Below are 16,402 nucleotides of genomic sequence, written 5' to 3'. Positions count from 1 at the left end.
AGAGATACAAAACACAAGTAAACCTATAGCAAATAATAAGTTTAATTTGCAATATTTACCATTGAATTTATTGTAATCTTTCAATTCATTTATTGTTTACTGAGGTGATAACTATCTAATAGGTATAATTTGTGTGTAAATGTGTTACTTTTACTGTAGTTTTCAAATGGCTGTGTATAGTGTTAGTGTATAGTCTTGAGCATTTTCAGGTCACAAAGATCTGGCTTTTTTGCATTGGGAAACACTAGTAAAGTGTCCTAATGAAAACACGACAAAGCCATTTGACTACCTTGTTCATAAATGATGGTGTCAGGACTTTTTTTTATGACACACACACTTTCATTGATAGAAATACTTGGTTTTGAGGAATGACCTCTATTTTGAGCATGTGACATGCTTTTGCAGGTTATCAACAAGGTTTTGCAGTTTGTACTAATTGTTTTGAGAAATGCACCAACTGTTGTGCAAATGTAAGTAATGATGTGAGAAAAACTCCACCCCGTCTCTGGTTTTGGGTTCTTCCCGTTAGTCTCGTTCCACCCCTGGTCATAACATAACTTCTGTTGTGATTTGATACTTTAATGAACAAAGATTGATTGGTTGATTGCTATAGCTGACAGTTTTAGTCCTTGAGTTCATAGCTACGTGCTTTATTTGTTAACTGCTATCAAGGAATATGACTGTCCTTTGTAGTATGTGTGAGAAAGGACGCCACGAGATTTGTGGACTTCTACTTGGTGTCCGCTGATAATGTAGTGGGCTGGTCTGGACAGAAAATGCCAGAGCTGAATTTTTGTCCCAGTCCACCCCTGGTGAGGAATATAATTTTGTTTGGATTTTACAGGAAGCCAATGTAGAGAGGCTAATATTGGAGAAATATGATTTCTAATTTTAGTGTAAACACTACGGTACATTCAAGCATCAAACAAGCATGTGGTGTGTGTGAGTGTGTGTGTTTGTGTGCGAGTGAGTGAGCATGAGAGAGAAAGAGAGAGCGAGAGCAAGGGAGAGGAAGGGGCAAGATAGCGGAAGTGATCATGTGGTGGTCAAGTCATGCGAGAGTTCAAGAGGCAGAGCTGACTTTACAGCTGAATCTTATCCAGCAATGGGAGCTCACACATGACAGGGCGCTACTGCTTTTGTAGCCTGTGACATTTTCAATCGCCTGACACACGTCTTTAGTGCTGTTGTTGTTGAGGTCCCTCTCATGTCTCTGCTGATGTTTCCTCATGTTTCAGTCTTACTCTAGCGGTGTTGTATGATTCCTTTTCACCTGACCGAAAAAGGCCCTCAACTCAACATTCTCATAAGTCATCACTCTGACGAGCAGTTAAATCAGCCACAGGGTGTCAAAATCCTTCTAGCACCAAAGGATCAACTTAGTTTCATTACAGACCATATTTCTACATTTTCAAATGTTAATTATGTAGTGTTACTTTGTATCTGGCCTGCTGCACTTAGTGGTAATATAAATCCTGCACCCTGAACATATATTGTATACATGCATACAATGCACTTCATCCACCCACCTCATATAAGCATTTTATTTAACCAGTTTTTTACCAGTTCTTTATTTGACAGGAGAGACAGAGATTGAAAGGAAACATGGAATAAGGAGGGATGACATGCAGCAAAGGGCCACAGGTTGGAATCTCTGCGGCAGTGATACAGCCTCAGTACATGGAGCGCATACAAATTGAGCTACTGGTGCTGCCGTTGTAATTACTTGTACTGTCACAGAACACAAAACAGTCGCCTTGTATACAGTGTACTTGTATACAGACTCTTTGGTTTATACCTTTATGGTGTTGGCCATGAGCGATTTTAATATACTCTATATACACCTATTTTCTTTGCACCTGTTGCCGCACAGTACTGTATTTTACCATTCACCATTCTTTAATCTTTCTGTTAATTTTTTGTTCAGTTGTTGTTGTCCTTGTCCCTAGCTGTATGTCTATTCATGTGTAAGTTCACTGAGAGCAATGTAAAACCAGAGTCAATCCCTTGTATGTGTATACATACTTGGCCAGTAAAGCTGATTCTGGTCCTGATAAATCAACCGCAATAGGTTGGGGGAGATGGGTGACCCCATGTCTGTTCTTTTAGTTTGCTTGTACACATTCTAGCAGTTAAATTATCTGGTCCAAATTGAAGTTGGTTCTGTCTTGCCAGCTGAGGCTCAGGGTTAGCTGTTGTCTATTGACCTTCAGTGGGGATGCTGGTTCTCTGTGAGGTGAGCCCTTTTAAGTCCTTGATCGTCTATACAAATCCCCACTGTTGTTCACATGACACAGCCACACTAACAGTTACCCAGCCTATTTAGACAGATGTAATGATTCAATTAGAAATATAATCTGTTGTGCATGAGACAGACAGCTAAAAACCTGTGCAGATAACCTTTTGTCTCAGCAGCGGTTGAATGGTAAATAGACTGTATTTAAAGAGGGCATTCACCCATTTGCGCACACATTCATACTCACCAACACACCGATGGAAGAGACCCTGTGGGCAAATGGGAGTGTAGTGTCTTGCCCAAGGACTCCTTGACATGTAGACTGCAGGGACCGGGAATCAAACCACGCCGAGCTCTACCTCCGGAACCACAGGCGCTGTTGTTAAGATTTTGTACTTTTTTTGGTGAACCAGCAAAGTCACACCAAACATGTAACACTTTGTTCTCTGCCTCAGTTACCAGAACTGAGCAAACTCAGAGATAGTGAGATGTAGTTGAAAGTTCCAGAAGAAGCTACTAAGTGGACCTTACTGTAAACTTTTTAATAAACTATCGTTTCCAAGGTCAAGAATTAACTTCTACTCGCAACTTACAATTATTTTGATACAAATAGAATAAGGAGGAAAAAGGAGTATATGATGCAAAAACAATGTACAGGTTTTATGGTTGCAATTTTCAGATGTGTGCCAAAATGGCCTTTAAGTAAAGATCCAATTTTCCAAAATAGGGTTCAAAATAATGTGTTATCCACCACATCAGAAAAACCCAGGTACTTTTTCACAACAGTTGGGCCTCAAGCTGGCGCTCCACATGCAGCAATCTCACACACCTGCCTAATTGCTCCAGAAATAATGCATGACTGTCAGACTGCCTGTAGTGATCGAGCAACTTGTGACTCAACCTTTTATGTTGCATGTATGTTTAACTTTGTCTTTTGTCAATACAAAATCTTGCTTGTGTTCATCCTCTTGAATGAAAATCAACACATTTCTGCTAAAGTAAGGAAGGGTATCCTCATGTAGGTACCATGCAACAAGGAAATAGAAAGCAATACATTTTACATTATCTTGTAGGTATCAAGATTCAGTCCCTATGAATGGACGCTAGAAGAGCCAGAGGATGGAGCTCTCCCGCTGACAACTGAATCCACCAACGAGTTTGGCATCTTTAACTCCCTGTGGTTCTCTTTGGGTGCTTTCATGCGACAGGGTTGTGATATCTCACCAAGGTTGGTATAGCCATGAATCTACTGCTGATTTATTTACTTCAAATGAATTAATCTATGACAGTGAGTTGTATGAGACTGCATTCTATTGACTTTAAAAAAAATAGTTTTTCAACTCTAATGAATTTGCATGAGGATGACAGAAACGTAAGCATGTGCAGGTCGGATCTGTCAATGTCAACATCAACTTTATTGTCGCCAGAGGGGAATTTGTCTTGCAACCAGATAAAATGTAGAACACAAGAAGACGCAGGCACACAGACTAAGGTTAATAAAAAAACAAACATAAAACAATTCATAAATCATAATACCTCAAGTGACAACAGGAAAGAGTATGTTTACGCATCATTATCAGTGGCCTGGGAGATAAAAGAGTTATTCAACCTCTTAGATCTGGCCTTTGTTAGTTTAAATGTCTGCCTGGAGATAGAAGCTCAAATTTTCCATACAGAGGTTGAAGAGGACACCATAAACTATCTGAGACAGATCAGGGAGTTTAGCACCAATGATCTAACTGGCCACTGGCCAACTCAGGTATATATTGCATCCTGTTCTTGGCATCTATTGTGAGATTACCAAACCAAGTAATAATAGATCAGGTGATGACTGACTCTACCAGGACTTGTAGAAGAGTGTCGTAAGCTTTCTATACACCCAAACCAGCTGATCTTCCAGAGGTGGAGGCGCTGCTGGGCTCAACTTCCATCTCTCCTCTGACAAACATCATCCTGAGCCCAATGCTCAGCATGTAAGCACATACTCATCTGCCAGTGCAGCTGGCTATGCAGCAGTCTTCACTTGATGCACATTGATAGACAGCATTGTGGCTGGGATCAGAGTGTATAGATTGCTCTAGAACAAATAAATCACACAAAGCAGTGAAATTGTCGACCGTTAATGCAGTTCACCACAGACTGAAAAACGTAACCAACCTTCTGGCAAACTCAACATGTGACTGCTTACCAGTTTGCTCCTGTGACCCTGAATTGTGGTGATATGCCTAAGGCACCAACTCATATGCTTTTTACACAGCAGCCTTGACCTCTGCATAAATGTTACTGTCAGCCCCAGTGAGTACTCTTCCTGTGCTTTACCTGCCAGGACGCAATATAAAAGTGTGGTCAGAGTATAACAGCTCTCTACTCCGGGCTACCCACTCAAAAAGTGGGAATAAAGTGTCTCACTCAGAGAACTGAACAACTGACTGCAAATTAGTGGTAAGATTATAAAAGTAGACCTTCCAGAACAATTGAGAGAGTTGTTCCCACGAGCAGCATTTCAGTAAATCCTCAGATGAAGCTCTCAAAAGCACCAGCCGTAACTCAAAACACAACTCAATTTACCTACCCAAATGTTCAAAATTCTGCACCTGTTGCAACAAAGTCATACAACTCAGCATGCTGAGCTGAAACAGCCTCCCCACACAGCCAAAAAGCAACCCCAGCCCCATCCTTCTTTTTTCATGGTTAGGGATACAGAGCACATGCCTTTGACACCAGGACTGGGATTCACATCCCATGTCATGTCAAAGTCAGTGTGACTGACTTTCCCTAACAAGACCACAAACTTTCCCTAATGTCAACCAATTGTTTTAGATCCCAAAACAAAAGTGCTCTGGTTGTACCATGACTAGGATGATTCATTAACCTAACCCTAGTTGCCTTTTGTAGAAACAAGTCGATAATAAAAAAGAAAACATTCACATTGAGTGTGTAGCAAATATGTGAAAATGAGTTCACAAAAGGTTTTGCCATGTTAAATCCCAGACTGGAAAATGTTCTCTAATGTAACTAACAAACTGCAATACTCATAATGTTGACACTGGTGACCTGTCTCGAATAACTGTCTCTGGCTTGGCAGCCATCTTTTAGCAAAAACATTAATTACTAAAAATCCATTCCTATAACTTAGCTGAACAGTGGTTTACTCCGTTTGTAATGTTTAAAAAGTAATGTAATGTTGATTTCATCAGACGGCTGAAAGAAATGAGATATATATGAACTGACACAAGCTAGTGAGGACTTTGGCTCTCTATGTTTGCAACATAGTAACTGCTCCAGAGTTTGAACTGGTCAAAAACCATCAATCATTCTAGTTTAATGGATTTTGTATTCAACATGTTCCCATCTAACCCATGAACTTCTCATCTGAGTGCTCAAGTTATTACAGCAGACCTTGGTCTCTGTCTCTCTCTGTCTCTCTCTGTGTGCAGGTCTTTGTCAGGTCGTATAGTGGGGGGCGTGTGGTGGTTTTTCACTCTGATCATCATCTCATCCTACACTGCCAACCTGGCTGCCTTCCTGACAGTGGAGAGGATGGTTTCTCCCATCGAAAGTGCTGAAGACCTGGCTAAACAGACCGAGATAGCATATGGAACTCTGGACTCTGGATCCACCAAAGAGTTCTTCAGAGTAAGGACTTAACACATGTTAGAAAATGATTGAAGGTCACCACTAATTTGCAATGTGCTATTGCATGCTATTTCTTTATATGCAGGCAAAGTTTATATACCACACATACTGGTGTTATATGATTTCCTAGGCCACAATTAGTACTTACATTACCGAAGATTGTAAATCCACTCAATGGCTTCCACCATCAGGTGGTTGCTTTGAGTAGATCTACAAGTTTTGAACAAGTTGCAGACAAGGAACAATTGTGAACAATGACATGAAATTAAACTACATTACTACTACTTTAGTACATATTTGTTACAATTTCCAAAAATGTAGCTACAATGTATGCATTTGTTAGCAATTGTTACTGTACATTCAACATCAAGCTCAGAAGGACGAAAAAACAGGAGGGAAACGGAGGCCTGGTGCCCAATGTTGTCAGAATCAGTGGCGGAGATCGACTCTGTCCAATGATATTTGATGTTCAAACATAGTCAAAGTGGAGTGACAGTGTTTTCCAGATGTTAAATTTTTGATGTGAAGATGTCGACAACATCATGTCCCCTTTATTTTTGTTTGTACAGGAACTGTTTTGGTCAGGTGCATAGCATACAGCACGGCCAGACCAAGACTGAAATCTATGCCAGTTCTCAAGGAGGCAAAGTGGAGGCATTAGGAGAGACTGTATTGACCTTTTGTGCTCACTTTGATCTCCTGAAAAGAGCCATATTATGCTCAAATTCAGGTTTATGCTTCTATTTGGGGTTTCTACTTGAACAGGTTTCCATGTTCTAATGCTCAAAAAACATATTATCTTTCTCATACTCTCCATTGCTGCAGGACTGTATTTACCCTCTGTTTGAGACACTCTGATACGCCTCCCGGAATGCCAAGTGTGCTCTGACTGGTCAGCTCACACACACCTGAACCAGCAACGCTGACTGTGTGTCCTGTCAGCTCTGTTAATGTATTTAGCTTCCAGTTAGTTTCACTTGTACCATGAATATCAACCAAAAAATTCACCACCACACATGTGAGCCTCAGCCTCACTGCTCAACAGGGCACTAAAGTTACAGCTTTGTAACAGTCTGTGCACGGTGTCAGCTTGTGATTTAGTTGGTTTCAAATGATCAATGATTTGATCAATATGTACACAGTTTATATTGACTGTCTCTCAATATTATGTGTATATTATGTATTGTCTCAATATTATGTGTATTATGACATTAGTCCAACATCGCCCAAGATTTGGAGTATCATGCCTTCGCCTGATTCAACAGGCTGACCTACATAAAATATGGCAAAACTTACAGCTTCCAAGTTGATAAGTTTGTAGTAATATCCACACATCGTTGAGCTTGAAAAGTGACCGTAGCAGTCCAGAGTAAAACACACACACACACACACAATTAAATAGCTTTCCAGTTTTTGTGGGGACGTAGCCGTCATATATCCATGAAAAATGAAGTTCATCATCTTTTTAAAAATATCTCATGGTTTGACTCCTACAAATGTTGGAACGCAGTGGTCCCTTGCTAAAAAAATGTGCTGGTCTGTGCAGCCAACAACAGATCAGCAGTGCATTACTGTTGCCTTCAGCATAATGCTAGCACTAGCAGTCCGCCGCTTACCAGCTCCCGGCTAGCAGGGAGCCAAGCTCTCAAGCCGTTCCTTGGGATTCTCAGATTGGGGTCGGTATTATTCAAATGAGCCTCCTTTCAAAAGGAGGAGGCCAAAATCTGAATGGGTCGCTGAATCCCACGATTTCTGACCACAAAAAACAGACTTTCATCCACATTGGATGTGAGAAGAACCCAAATGTTTACATCTGGCATGGGTTTCAGTCACAAGTGGAGGGCTCTAGGCACAGGCATGAATTCAACCATGTGGCACTGAAAACACATTGAGATCTGATCGCTCTAACAACTCCACATGACAGTTATACTCCACGTACCATGAAGCATCCTGTGATTAAGGGTATTACAGTATTAAAGGTATCCAAGTTGCAAAAAAAAAGGTTGTGTGTCTTATCAGTGTCTGTCTCTCTTTTTTAGCGCTCTAAAATCGCCTTGTTTGACAAGATGTGGCAGTACATGAAATCAGCAGAACCTTCTGTCTTCGTCAAAAAAACATCAGAGGGTGTCCTGCGTGTCCGGAAGTCCAAAGGGAAGTACGCCTACCTGCTTGAGTCCACCATGAACGAGTATATTGAGCAGAGGAAACCCTGTGACACCATGAAAGTGGGAGGAAACCTGGACTCCAAAGGCTACGGCATTGCTACACCCAAAGGATCCCCATTAAGGTGGGTGGATCAGTATAACAATGCTAGCCAACCTGCACTGCCATGTACCATTCAGACTACTAACCTGCTGCCTAGCAAACTGTCTCTCTCCCCATTAACACAGTTTATTTGTCCATACGAAAACCTCTGTAACTCAAAACTTTGACATTAATAATAGTTCACTTACAGCAGTGAGTTGATTTAGAATTCCCCTCACTCAGTGCTCTGAAGCCATAAAAGTCATGATCAGAATACACTGGCTGACCACCTCCTATAGTGGTTAGATGGTTTTTGGCCAGTGTGTGAGCTGTGGCTGTGCTTCTGTGCAGCCCTGCTCAGGAAAATAAACCACCATGGGGAGCAATGTAGTATGGTCCCAAGTGGTACCAATTGGGTATCGCAGTATGCGAGTATGATGAATGAGGCATGGCGGCTTACTCGTTGTTATAATAATCCACCTACCCTGATGACATCATCTCAGTGGTTTGTATGTTTACCATGGTGACCACCTCTGACCAATGGCTAGTGGTGGTTGCTGTGATGACTGGGGGAGGGTTGTAAAAAGTTTGAGATTTCAGGTCTTAAAGAAATCTTCACAAACAATCTCATTATGTGCTGTATGGCTGTATAGTGAGTATTCTGTTGTCCCTAATTGTCTTAGTGTAATTATTACAAGATGGGATATCATGATACAATAATATCATACATTGTGAAATAGTCTTTCTAGTGAGGAGAAATTTGTTGCAGATTTTTCAACAATTATGATGAGCAAGCTCTTTAAGACCTGGATCAAGTAACTGTTGTTTTCTATGACCTGAACATGTTTGTGTGTGTGTGTGTGTGTGTGTGTGTGTGTGTGTGTGTGTGTGTGTGTGTGTGTGTGTGTGTGTGTGTGTGTGTGTGTGTGTGTGTCTGTGTGTCGGTGTGTCTGTGTGAATGTTTGCCAAGGAATGTGTCTACATTAATTTTCCATGAGAATTGCACTGAGTCTCCATCCAAAAGGACGAGTTGGAAATGTTATTTCCAATTATAGGTACATGATTTTTGTCAATTCCAAATCCATCAGAACTTTCTGACGTTTATTCTAGTGTGAAACCCAGTCTATCTGTGGTTAGTTACATCTCTCAGCATCCAAGGTAGCAAACTTTGCTGGAAGGAAAAAAGGTATTATATAAAATTCTTAGAATGGTATTGTTCAGTAATTTATTTTACAGGAAAATGGAGACTGTGTTTAATTGATACATTTTCTACAATTCTATTTGAAGGAACAGTTCACCCCAATATCAAAAATACAAATTTCTTCTCTTACTAATAGTGCTATTATCTATCTAGATTGATTTGGAGTAAACTGCAGAGGTTGGGAGATATCAGCCATGGATAAGTCTTCCCCCCTCTTGAATATAATGGAACTTGATGGCACTGGGTATTTGTGGGTCTCTCCAGTGTCATTTATACTCATTTTACTGATTTTTGTGAATGAAACCTGCCAACAAATGGAGCAAAAATTTCTCTGCCAATTTTAGGGTTATCTATCACGATACTGATGTAATGTCACATATGTGCCTCTACTTGTGAACAGGTGACCTAAATCAGAATGAAAAAAGCAATTTACAGCCTCTGTAGGGTGAGGAGGAGATAGTAATGCATTGGAGAAGTATTCACTGCTAAGCAGCCAGGGACAGGCCATCCCTTTGTAATACCACGTCTGTTGCCAGAGGTGAGAGTGAGTCACTGTAGTCTCTAGTCTGCCGCAGGAGAGGACAACGAAGTCGAGCTGGGAGAGGGAATGGCTCCTGCATAAAAGTTTACAGCCTTTGCCAGATGCAGAAGCTCCAGAAAAACAACTTTTATCATCATCTCAACCAACAGCAACAACAGACACCACATCTGCGGCAAAGAAAAGAAGCCACGTAATAATAAGCAAAACAAGATTACATTTTGCATTTTCCAATGCTGGAGACAGCACTGGGCGAGTAAAAAGACAAACTTGCAACGTTTCTTTAGACTGGTAAGTAACATCTAACATTGGCTGTTTACCGAAACATATCTTCAGTGTAACTAATGACAACAAAAACTGTAACAGTTAGCATGATTTGACTGTTTTCTTGATACTGTGACGTTGCTAAAACTGACCCAAGTAAGCTATAATGTAAACTTATACACAAGACATACATGAAGAAGAACATAAGATAGCAGTCTTATTTTGACCAGCTGTCGGAGGTTCAGCAGTTTGGTTGGCTTTTCCAAATTCTTGCTCTACTGTCAGTTTATTTGTTGCCTTTATTTATAACAGATGACCGTAAATTGCAATTGTGTGGACCTAGTGGAAGACAGACTGAAAAAATGTAGTTCAGTTCAACATATTGTTACCAGTTGGTATTACTGCTATGAGATGAGGCAAGATTTGATTAGGAAACTTTTTGAGGACATTATGAGATTTATTACGCATGTCTAAATGTAGCACTGACACTGTTAGATATTGTGTGCGGTAATACTAAGTGCTATAACGTAGCCAGCTGGACTTGTTTCAGTTTCTTGAAGACCTTTCACCTCTCAAACAAGAGGCTCAGAACTCAGTTCAGAACTGAAGAAGCCTCTTGAAACATCTTCAAGAAACTGAAACAAGTCTAGTTGCCTACGCACTTAGTATTACCATGACCTGGATGACTGATCTCACTTATTTGTACTTTGTAAACAGTGAAAACCATGTGACTGATGAACATGTTTTTCTCTGCAGTAATATAAAATCGTTAGTCTTGTACACAACTGTTCCTTTCTTCCTAAAAGAGGGCAGATGGCACTGTGATGTATGTATTATGAGTACTGACATCACCTTAGTGAAATAATGAATAAATCCTGTCTGTAAAATTTTAAATTAAAGATCTGACTAATCATATCCTACATGTACAGAGGGCTTAACAAAAAATACTCAAAACACTACAGAATTCACACTATATATCTTAGCCTGATCAAATCACTGTTCACACTGTATAATAAACACAGTCATAACATACTGTAATAAAAACAATGTGTCTGAACTAAACTAACTGTCCTGGCATATCTTTGTCTTTTTAGGAGCAGAACTCCAGTCCAGCCACCCCCAGTGATGAATTACCAACCTGTCCTTTAATATCATCTGTAGATGGTCTCATCAACAAGCCCCCCCCCCCCCCAGTCTGTCTCTATACATTACATTAGCTGACATCTTTGACCATCATCCCATGAAACATATTCTCTTTACTGTGAACTTTTGTACATCCCATAATGAAGAACTTGGCACAAAACTGTACAGCTTTGTGAGTCTAAAATATACATACTTACTATAGTATTTGTTATAGTATTTCCTTATTTTTTATTGTAATTTTTGTATTCTATATTTATAGTATTGGCTGTTGCAGTAATAAGCCTTAGTTTAACACCAAGGCAAAAAGGAGTGACACAGTGTCCACTACTGCATTGATATTTTTGTACATTTTGTAAACTTTCTAATAAATGGCAAAACATGAAAGGATGTTTGTGTTGACAATAACTGAAATGAAATATTCCAACCTGCTGGAAAGGCTTTTGTGCCAGCTTTACTCAAATGTGGGTTACAAGGGTTGTTTAGTATGCCTGCTTACACAGACTTATTGTAGTATCATTATAAACCTCCAAAAGATTTATTTAGCACTTATTGTGTAACAATGCAACTTAGGAATTGTTAATATATGGGTAAATAAATATATAAATAGTAGTAATTATTTTGGTCTTTACAATTTTAACAACTTGCAACAATGAGTTTGCATAGAAATAAATGAAATATATAAGATAACTAACTAAATGGGTGAACTAAACATTGAGAAAGGGTGAAATACTGCCCCCTATTTGTTTGAAGCAGCTGGCTGGGTATTGCAAATAGCTCCATTAAGGCCAGTAATATGAGAGTGATTGTCTCAGGCTTTGGAAGGAGGATTACCCTGAGCACATAAAAACCATTGTTAAATCTTACTGTTGGTGCTGGTCGCTGTCTTCTGACTTATTTTAAGAGGTGCTTAACTAGCTGATTCTAAGTGCTGTATTGTAGTGGACTGGACTTATTTCAGGTTCTTGAAGACGTTTCACCTCTCATCCGAGAGGCTTCATCAGTTCTAACTAACTGGAGGGGAGTTGCAGGCTTTTAACCCCTGTATGGGAGTGATCTTTCAGAGTCATTAACGACACATGTGAGCTCTGAGTTTCAGAGTCGTTAGGGCCACTTGTGGGTCGTTGACCCAACCGGCCTTCATGTGGATGGTTGTTAAGCTGTCTGGAGAGAGAACTCACCTACAATGCAGTACCCTCCTCCGGACAGCTTAACAACCATTCACACCTGGGAAACACGTCCAGTTGCCTATGATACAGCACTTAGAATTACCATGACCTGGATGACTGAGAACCTTCATCAACATGTTAACTAGCTGATGCGCAATCATAAACAGAGCCAAATCTCTATCCCCTAACAGATGGATGAAAAATAACGAGAAATAGGTCAACATGTGCAATCTGTGCCCCTCTCCACACACATTAGCACTGAAAAGGAGACCATTTTGCTGAGAAAGTGGCAGGTCTCACACTCTTAATAGTGCATACTACTTAAGAAGGCAAGACTCACCTTACCAGCCACTCTTGTTCAGGTGCCAAACTCACAAATACTAGCCAATCACAAAAAAATTCAGGATAGCGCATCTCTACGCCACAGACGTTAACATAGTTTGTCCAACAGCAGCTGTACTGGAGCCACCAGAATAACTGCTAAACCCTCCATCTAATACATACTGATAGATGAGTAGGAACCCCGTCCCACATCAGATCCATTGCTTGGTTCTGTTTTCCCGGGATATATACATTTCTGTTTGGGGATGGCTCGATGCCACTTTTTCATGTCCGATACTGATAAAACAACATTGAGTATCTGCAGATACCGATATCAATCCGATACAGCCTTTCCCCCTCTCTTAACCAACAAAGCTATAGATAACACACATCTGTATTGGAGCACTTTGCTTAACCTAGCCATTTAAAAAACATGCTTAAACTGTAGAACCAATAGTCTACTTCTCTAAAGGAAGAAATACATAGAAAACATCATGAATCAGTAGTACTGCTTCTTTTTATTTTTACTTCTTTACACACAGAACTTTCAGCATTTCCCTCCGCTGTGCTATCAAAGAATCACACTAACAAAGTGGCTCCGCTAATTCAGTTACAAACACGTTTCATTTACCATAACTTCTTCACAATAAAAGCCCCCCATTATTTAGTCATTTAAAAGCTTTTATTATAAGGCAGCATCACAGGAAACGTTGTTTTCAGCAGCAGTAACTAAACATGACTACTGAAACAGCTGAAAGTGAACACATGAAGCAGTAAAACACAGCAGATGTTTGAAAGAACAAACAGGACATGAGAAAGTAAAGAGATTCAGTTAGACGCTACAAAAGTACTGAGAGCTGAACACACGGACTTTTAGAAACGTCTTTCTCTCAGGTTTCCTGCACAGACATGAGTTAAGTATCGTTTAGATTGGGGAGACGGGGGCTTATTATGGGTTGGCGGCAGTTGCGAGACGTCACCGCAGCCCTGCTTGGCCCCCTTCTCTGGAGCAGGTCCATTGCCGGTGTGGCTCAACTCGGTGCACTATAACTGGTGATGGAAAAGCTAATCGGTGTAGCTCAGTTTAACTCGGTGTGCCTAAACGTGCTAGTGGAAAAACGCCATTGGTTGTTGCGGTGCACATTTCTGTGTTTTATCAAGTTTGTGGTGTTGAAGCTTCCAACGGTGCTGCCACCCCTCAAAACCCTTGCATTGCATACATTTACATTGAAAGATGGAAGCTCTGGCCATTTTTCTCCCACAACATGAGACTGACACATTTCTCCCAATACAGTATCTGTGACTTAACTCTCCTGAGGGAAACCCTTGTTGTCAGAACATGAAATTTTTTCGAAAATGTCAGGTCGGACTGCACGGAGGGAGAAAAATATATATAAAATCACAAAAACATTACATATATAACTGTTGACAGTGTTTTATCAGACACAGACCAAAGTGACACAGCCAAGGTCAGCTTTAACAGCTATGTAGAGAGTAGCAGAGGACTTTGAAATTGATTCATAAAAATAGGATGAACAGCAGGTCAGCTAAAATATTTACATATCTTGACCCAAGATGCAACTGTTGTGGTAATCCACAAGAAGATTTCTACTGTTTCACCCAGCCCCAGTTTGCTGTGATTGGCTTTGAATGACAGCTCCTGCAACATTTGTATCTACCATTGGTCATGGTTCATATTAAACTTAACAGACATGTATGTATTACAACAATATTCTAAACAAGTCAGAACACTCATCTAAATTAAACACCACAGTACCGCATTTTGTAAATACGGAAAGAAACTGGAATGTTTTATGTGTAAATATTAACATCAGTAGGGAGAGGTTTCCTCTTTAATATATAGGCATTTTGTTGGTTGAACAGACAGATAATGGTGCACGTGTGCATTTCTAATGAATATAATTTAGTTATAAACTAGAAATTAATGTGTTAATCCCAGTTGGAGCTCACTGGGATGTATGAAGTGCTTGGGTGGTTTGAGGGAGTTTTGGAGGTGACTATTTTGCCAAGATGGACGTTGGTAATGCAGACTTAAAAAAGATGTTTGTTGTGCTCCATTGTGTCACAAATTGAGGACTTCTGATTGAAAGAGCTGCATTTTCTACAGTAATCACCCAAAAATGGATGTGAACACACTCCAAAATCCTTAAAGCTGAAAGTTATTATTTTAACCTCACTCATTTATATTTTAAAGTAAAATAATGATCCAGAGACACGTGTGTGTGTATGTGGTGTGTGTGTGTGTGTGTGTGTGTGTGTGTGTGTGTGTGTGTGTGTGTGTGTATGTGTGTTGAGCTGCATGGTAGTTTGTTTCTCACTTTTGTGTCTTTCCAGCACTACAGATGGCTATATGGTTGTCTGCCCCACCTTCTCACTCTGTCTCTCTGTATCGCTGTCTCTGCAAGTTAAAGGTGCAATATGTAAGAATTAGCCTCCTGCCAAATTCAAACAAAAAGGGGACGCATATCAACAAAGTAACCGCTAACTACTGTAGCTACTGTTAGCTCAGATAGCCATGCAGTTAGTTATCCTATTAGCTTACTCAGCTCAGGCTGGAAGCTCAGAGCACCAGGGAAGTGTTGGTGTTGTTTACACCACTAGCACACAGGTACAGTACCTTCTGGAGTTAGGCTCCTGACTCCAGTGACAATGAAGACATGGCAGGTTCAGGTAGGGAAAAGAGAGGCATAAAGCAGGGGAGGAGCTAGAAGGAAGTCAGGCATGAGTCGGCACCACCCTTCAGAGGTCTAAATTATACTATCGGACTATCCTCTCTTTTGAGGTACGAAGTGGTAGGACAGGTTTGGGCTAGCTGGTTAACATGCTGACATCAGTAGATATCTTCACAACAGTTTGTTGATAATATTAGTCTGTTTTTGCATGTTTCGAACTAAAATTCGTACATATAGCACCTTTAACTTTTAAAATTAACTTTCTTCAGCAGAATGTTTTAAAACAATTACAGTTACTTGTATTACTCAAATTTGCAGTTAAAGCTACATTAAGCGATTATTTAACACCAAAGGCATTAGTAACTCATGGTCATTAGTCTTACATAGTCCAGTATATTAACTTATCAAGTTTATAGCCATTGGGATTTATAACCACTGACTGTATAAAAAGATAGACGACCTTACAACCCCAAAAGTGAAGCCAAAACATCTTGACCGTCTTGCTGCAACATAGGTCACAAACCTCTCCCACTTGGTGTTAGCAGATGGGACATGGGCCAGAGCAAAAACTCAAGTGCATGTTAAAAAAAAAAATTCTCCAAAGATGCTGTATCAGGGATATTTTGGCTTCATTTTTGTACAGGGGAGGAAGTGGAAACATGTCATCCATCTTTATATACTGTAGGTCTATAACACGGCATGGGTTCGCCTCAATAACTAACTCAAGGGTGCTGAGACTGTAGTTATCTGCTGGGCCCCTACTGGCCTCCTGTTACTGCTCGACTCTAGTAGTCTAGTGCAATATGTGCAGTATTCCTCTACCGGAATGTTACATTTTTCACCTTTGACAAAGTTGGCTTAAAGTTTATTAGGAGCTGTTATTATACCAACAAGTCACTGAAGTCAAACCTACACTGGTGCCAACAGTGCAGCAAAATACTGACAAATGAATGATTGTAG

General features: G+C 40.2%; 1 protein-coding gene across 2 annotated transcripts in view; it reads left to right on the top strand.

Annotated features, from left to right (window-relative positions):
* LOC141018077 (glutamate receptor 2-like) overlaps positions 1-16,402 on the top strand; it is a 55,901-nt gene that overhangs the window by 22,906 nt on the left and 16,593 nt on the right. For both annotated transcript variants that reach the window (XM_073493068.1, XM_073492994.1), the window contains exons 13-15: positions 3,310-3,464; positions 5,674-5,872; positions 7,912-8,159. In XM_073493068.1, the coding sequence (XP_073349169.1) occupies positions 3,310-3,464; positions 5,674-5,872; positions 7,912-8,159 (602 nt within the window). The remainder of the gene's footprint in view (positions 1-3,309; positions 3,465-5,673; positions 5,873-7,911; positions 8,160-16,402) is intronic.

The sequence above is a fragment of the Pagrus major genome, chromosome 1, assembly GCF_040436345.1.
Source record: "Pagrus major chromosome 1, Pma_NU_1.0".
Lineage (NCBI taxonomy): Eukaryota > Metazoa > Chordata > Actinopteri > Spariformes > Sparidae > Pagrus > Pagrus major.
The sequence above is the reverse complement of the archived record's forward strand: the minus strand, read 5'-3'. Positions and strand labels throughout refer to the sequence as shown.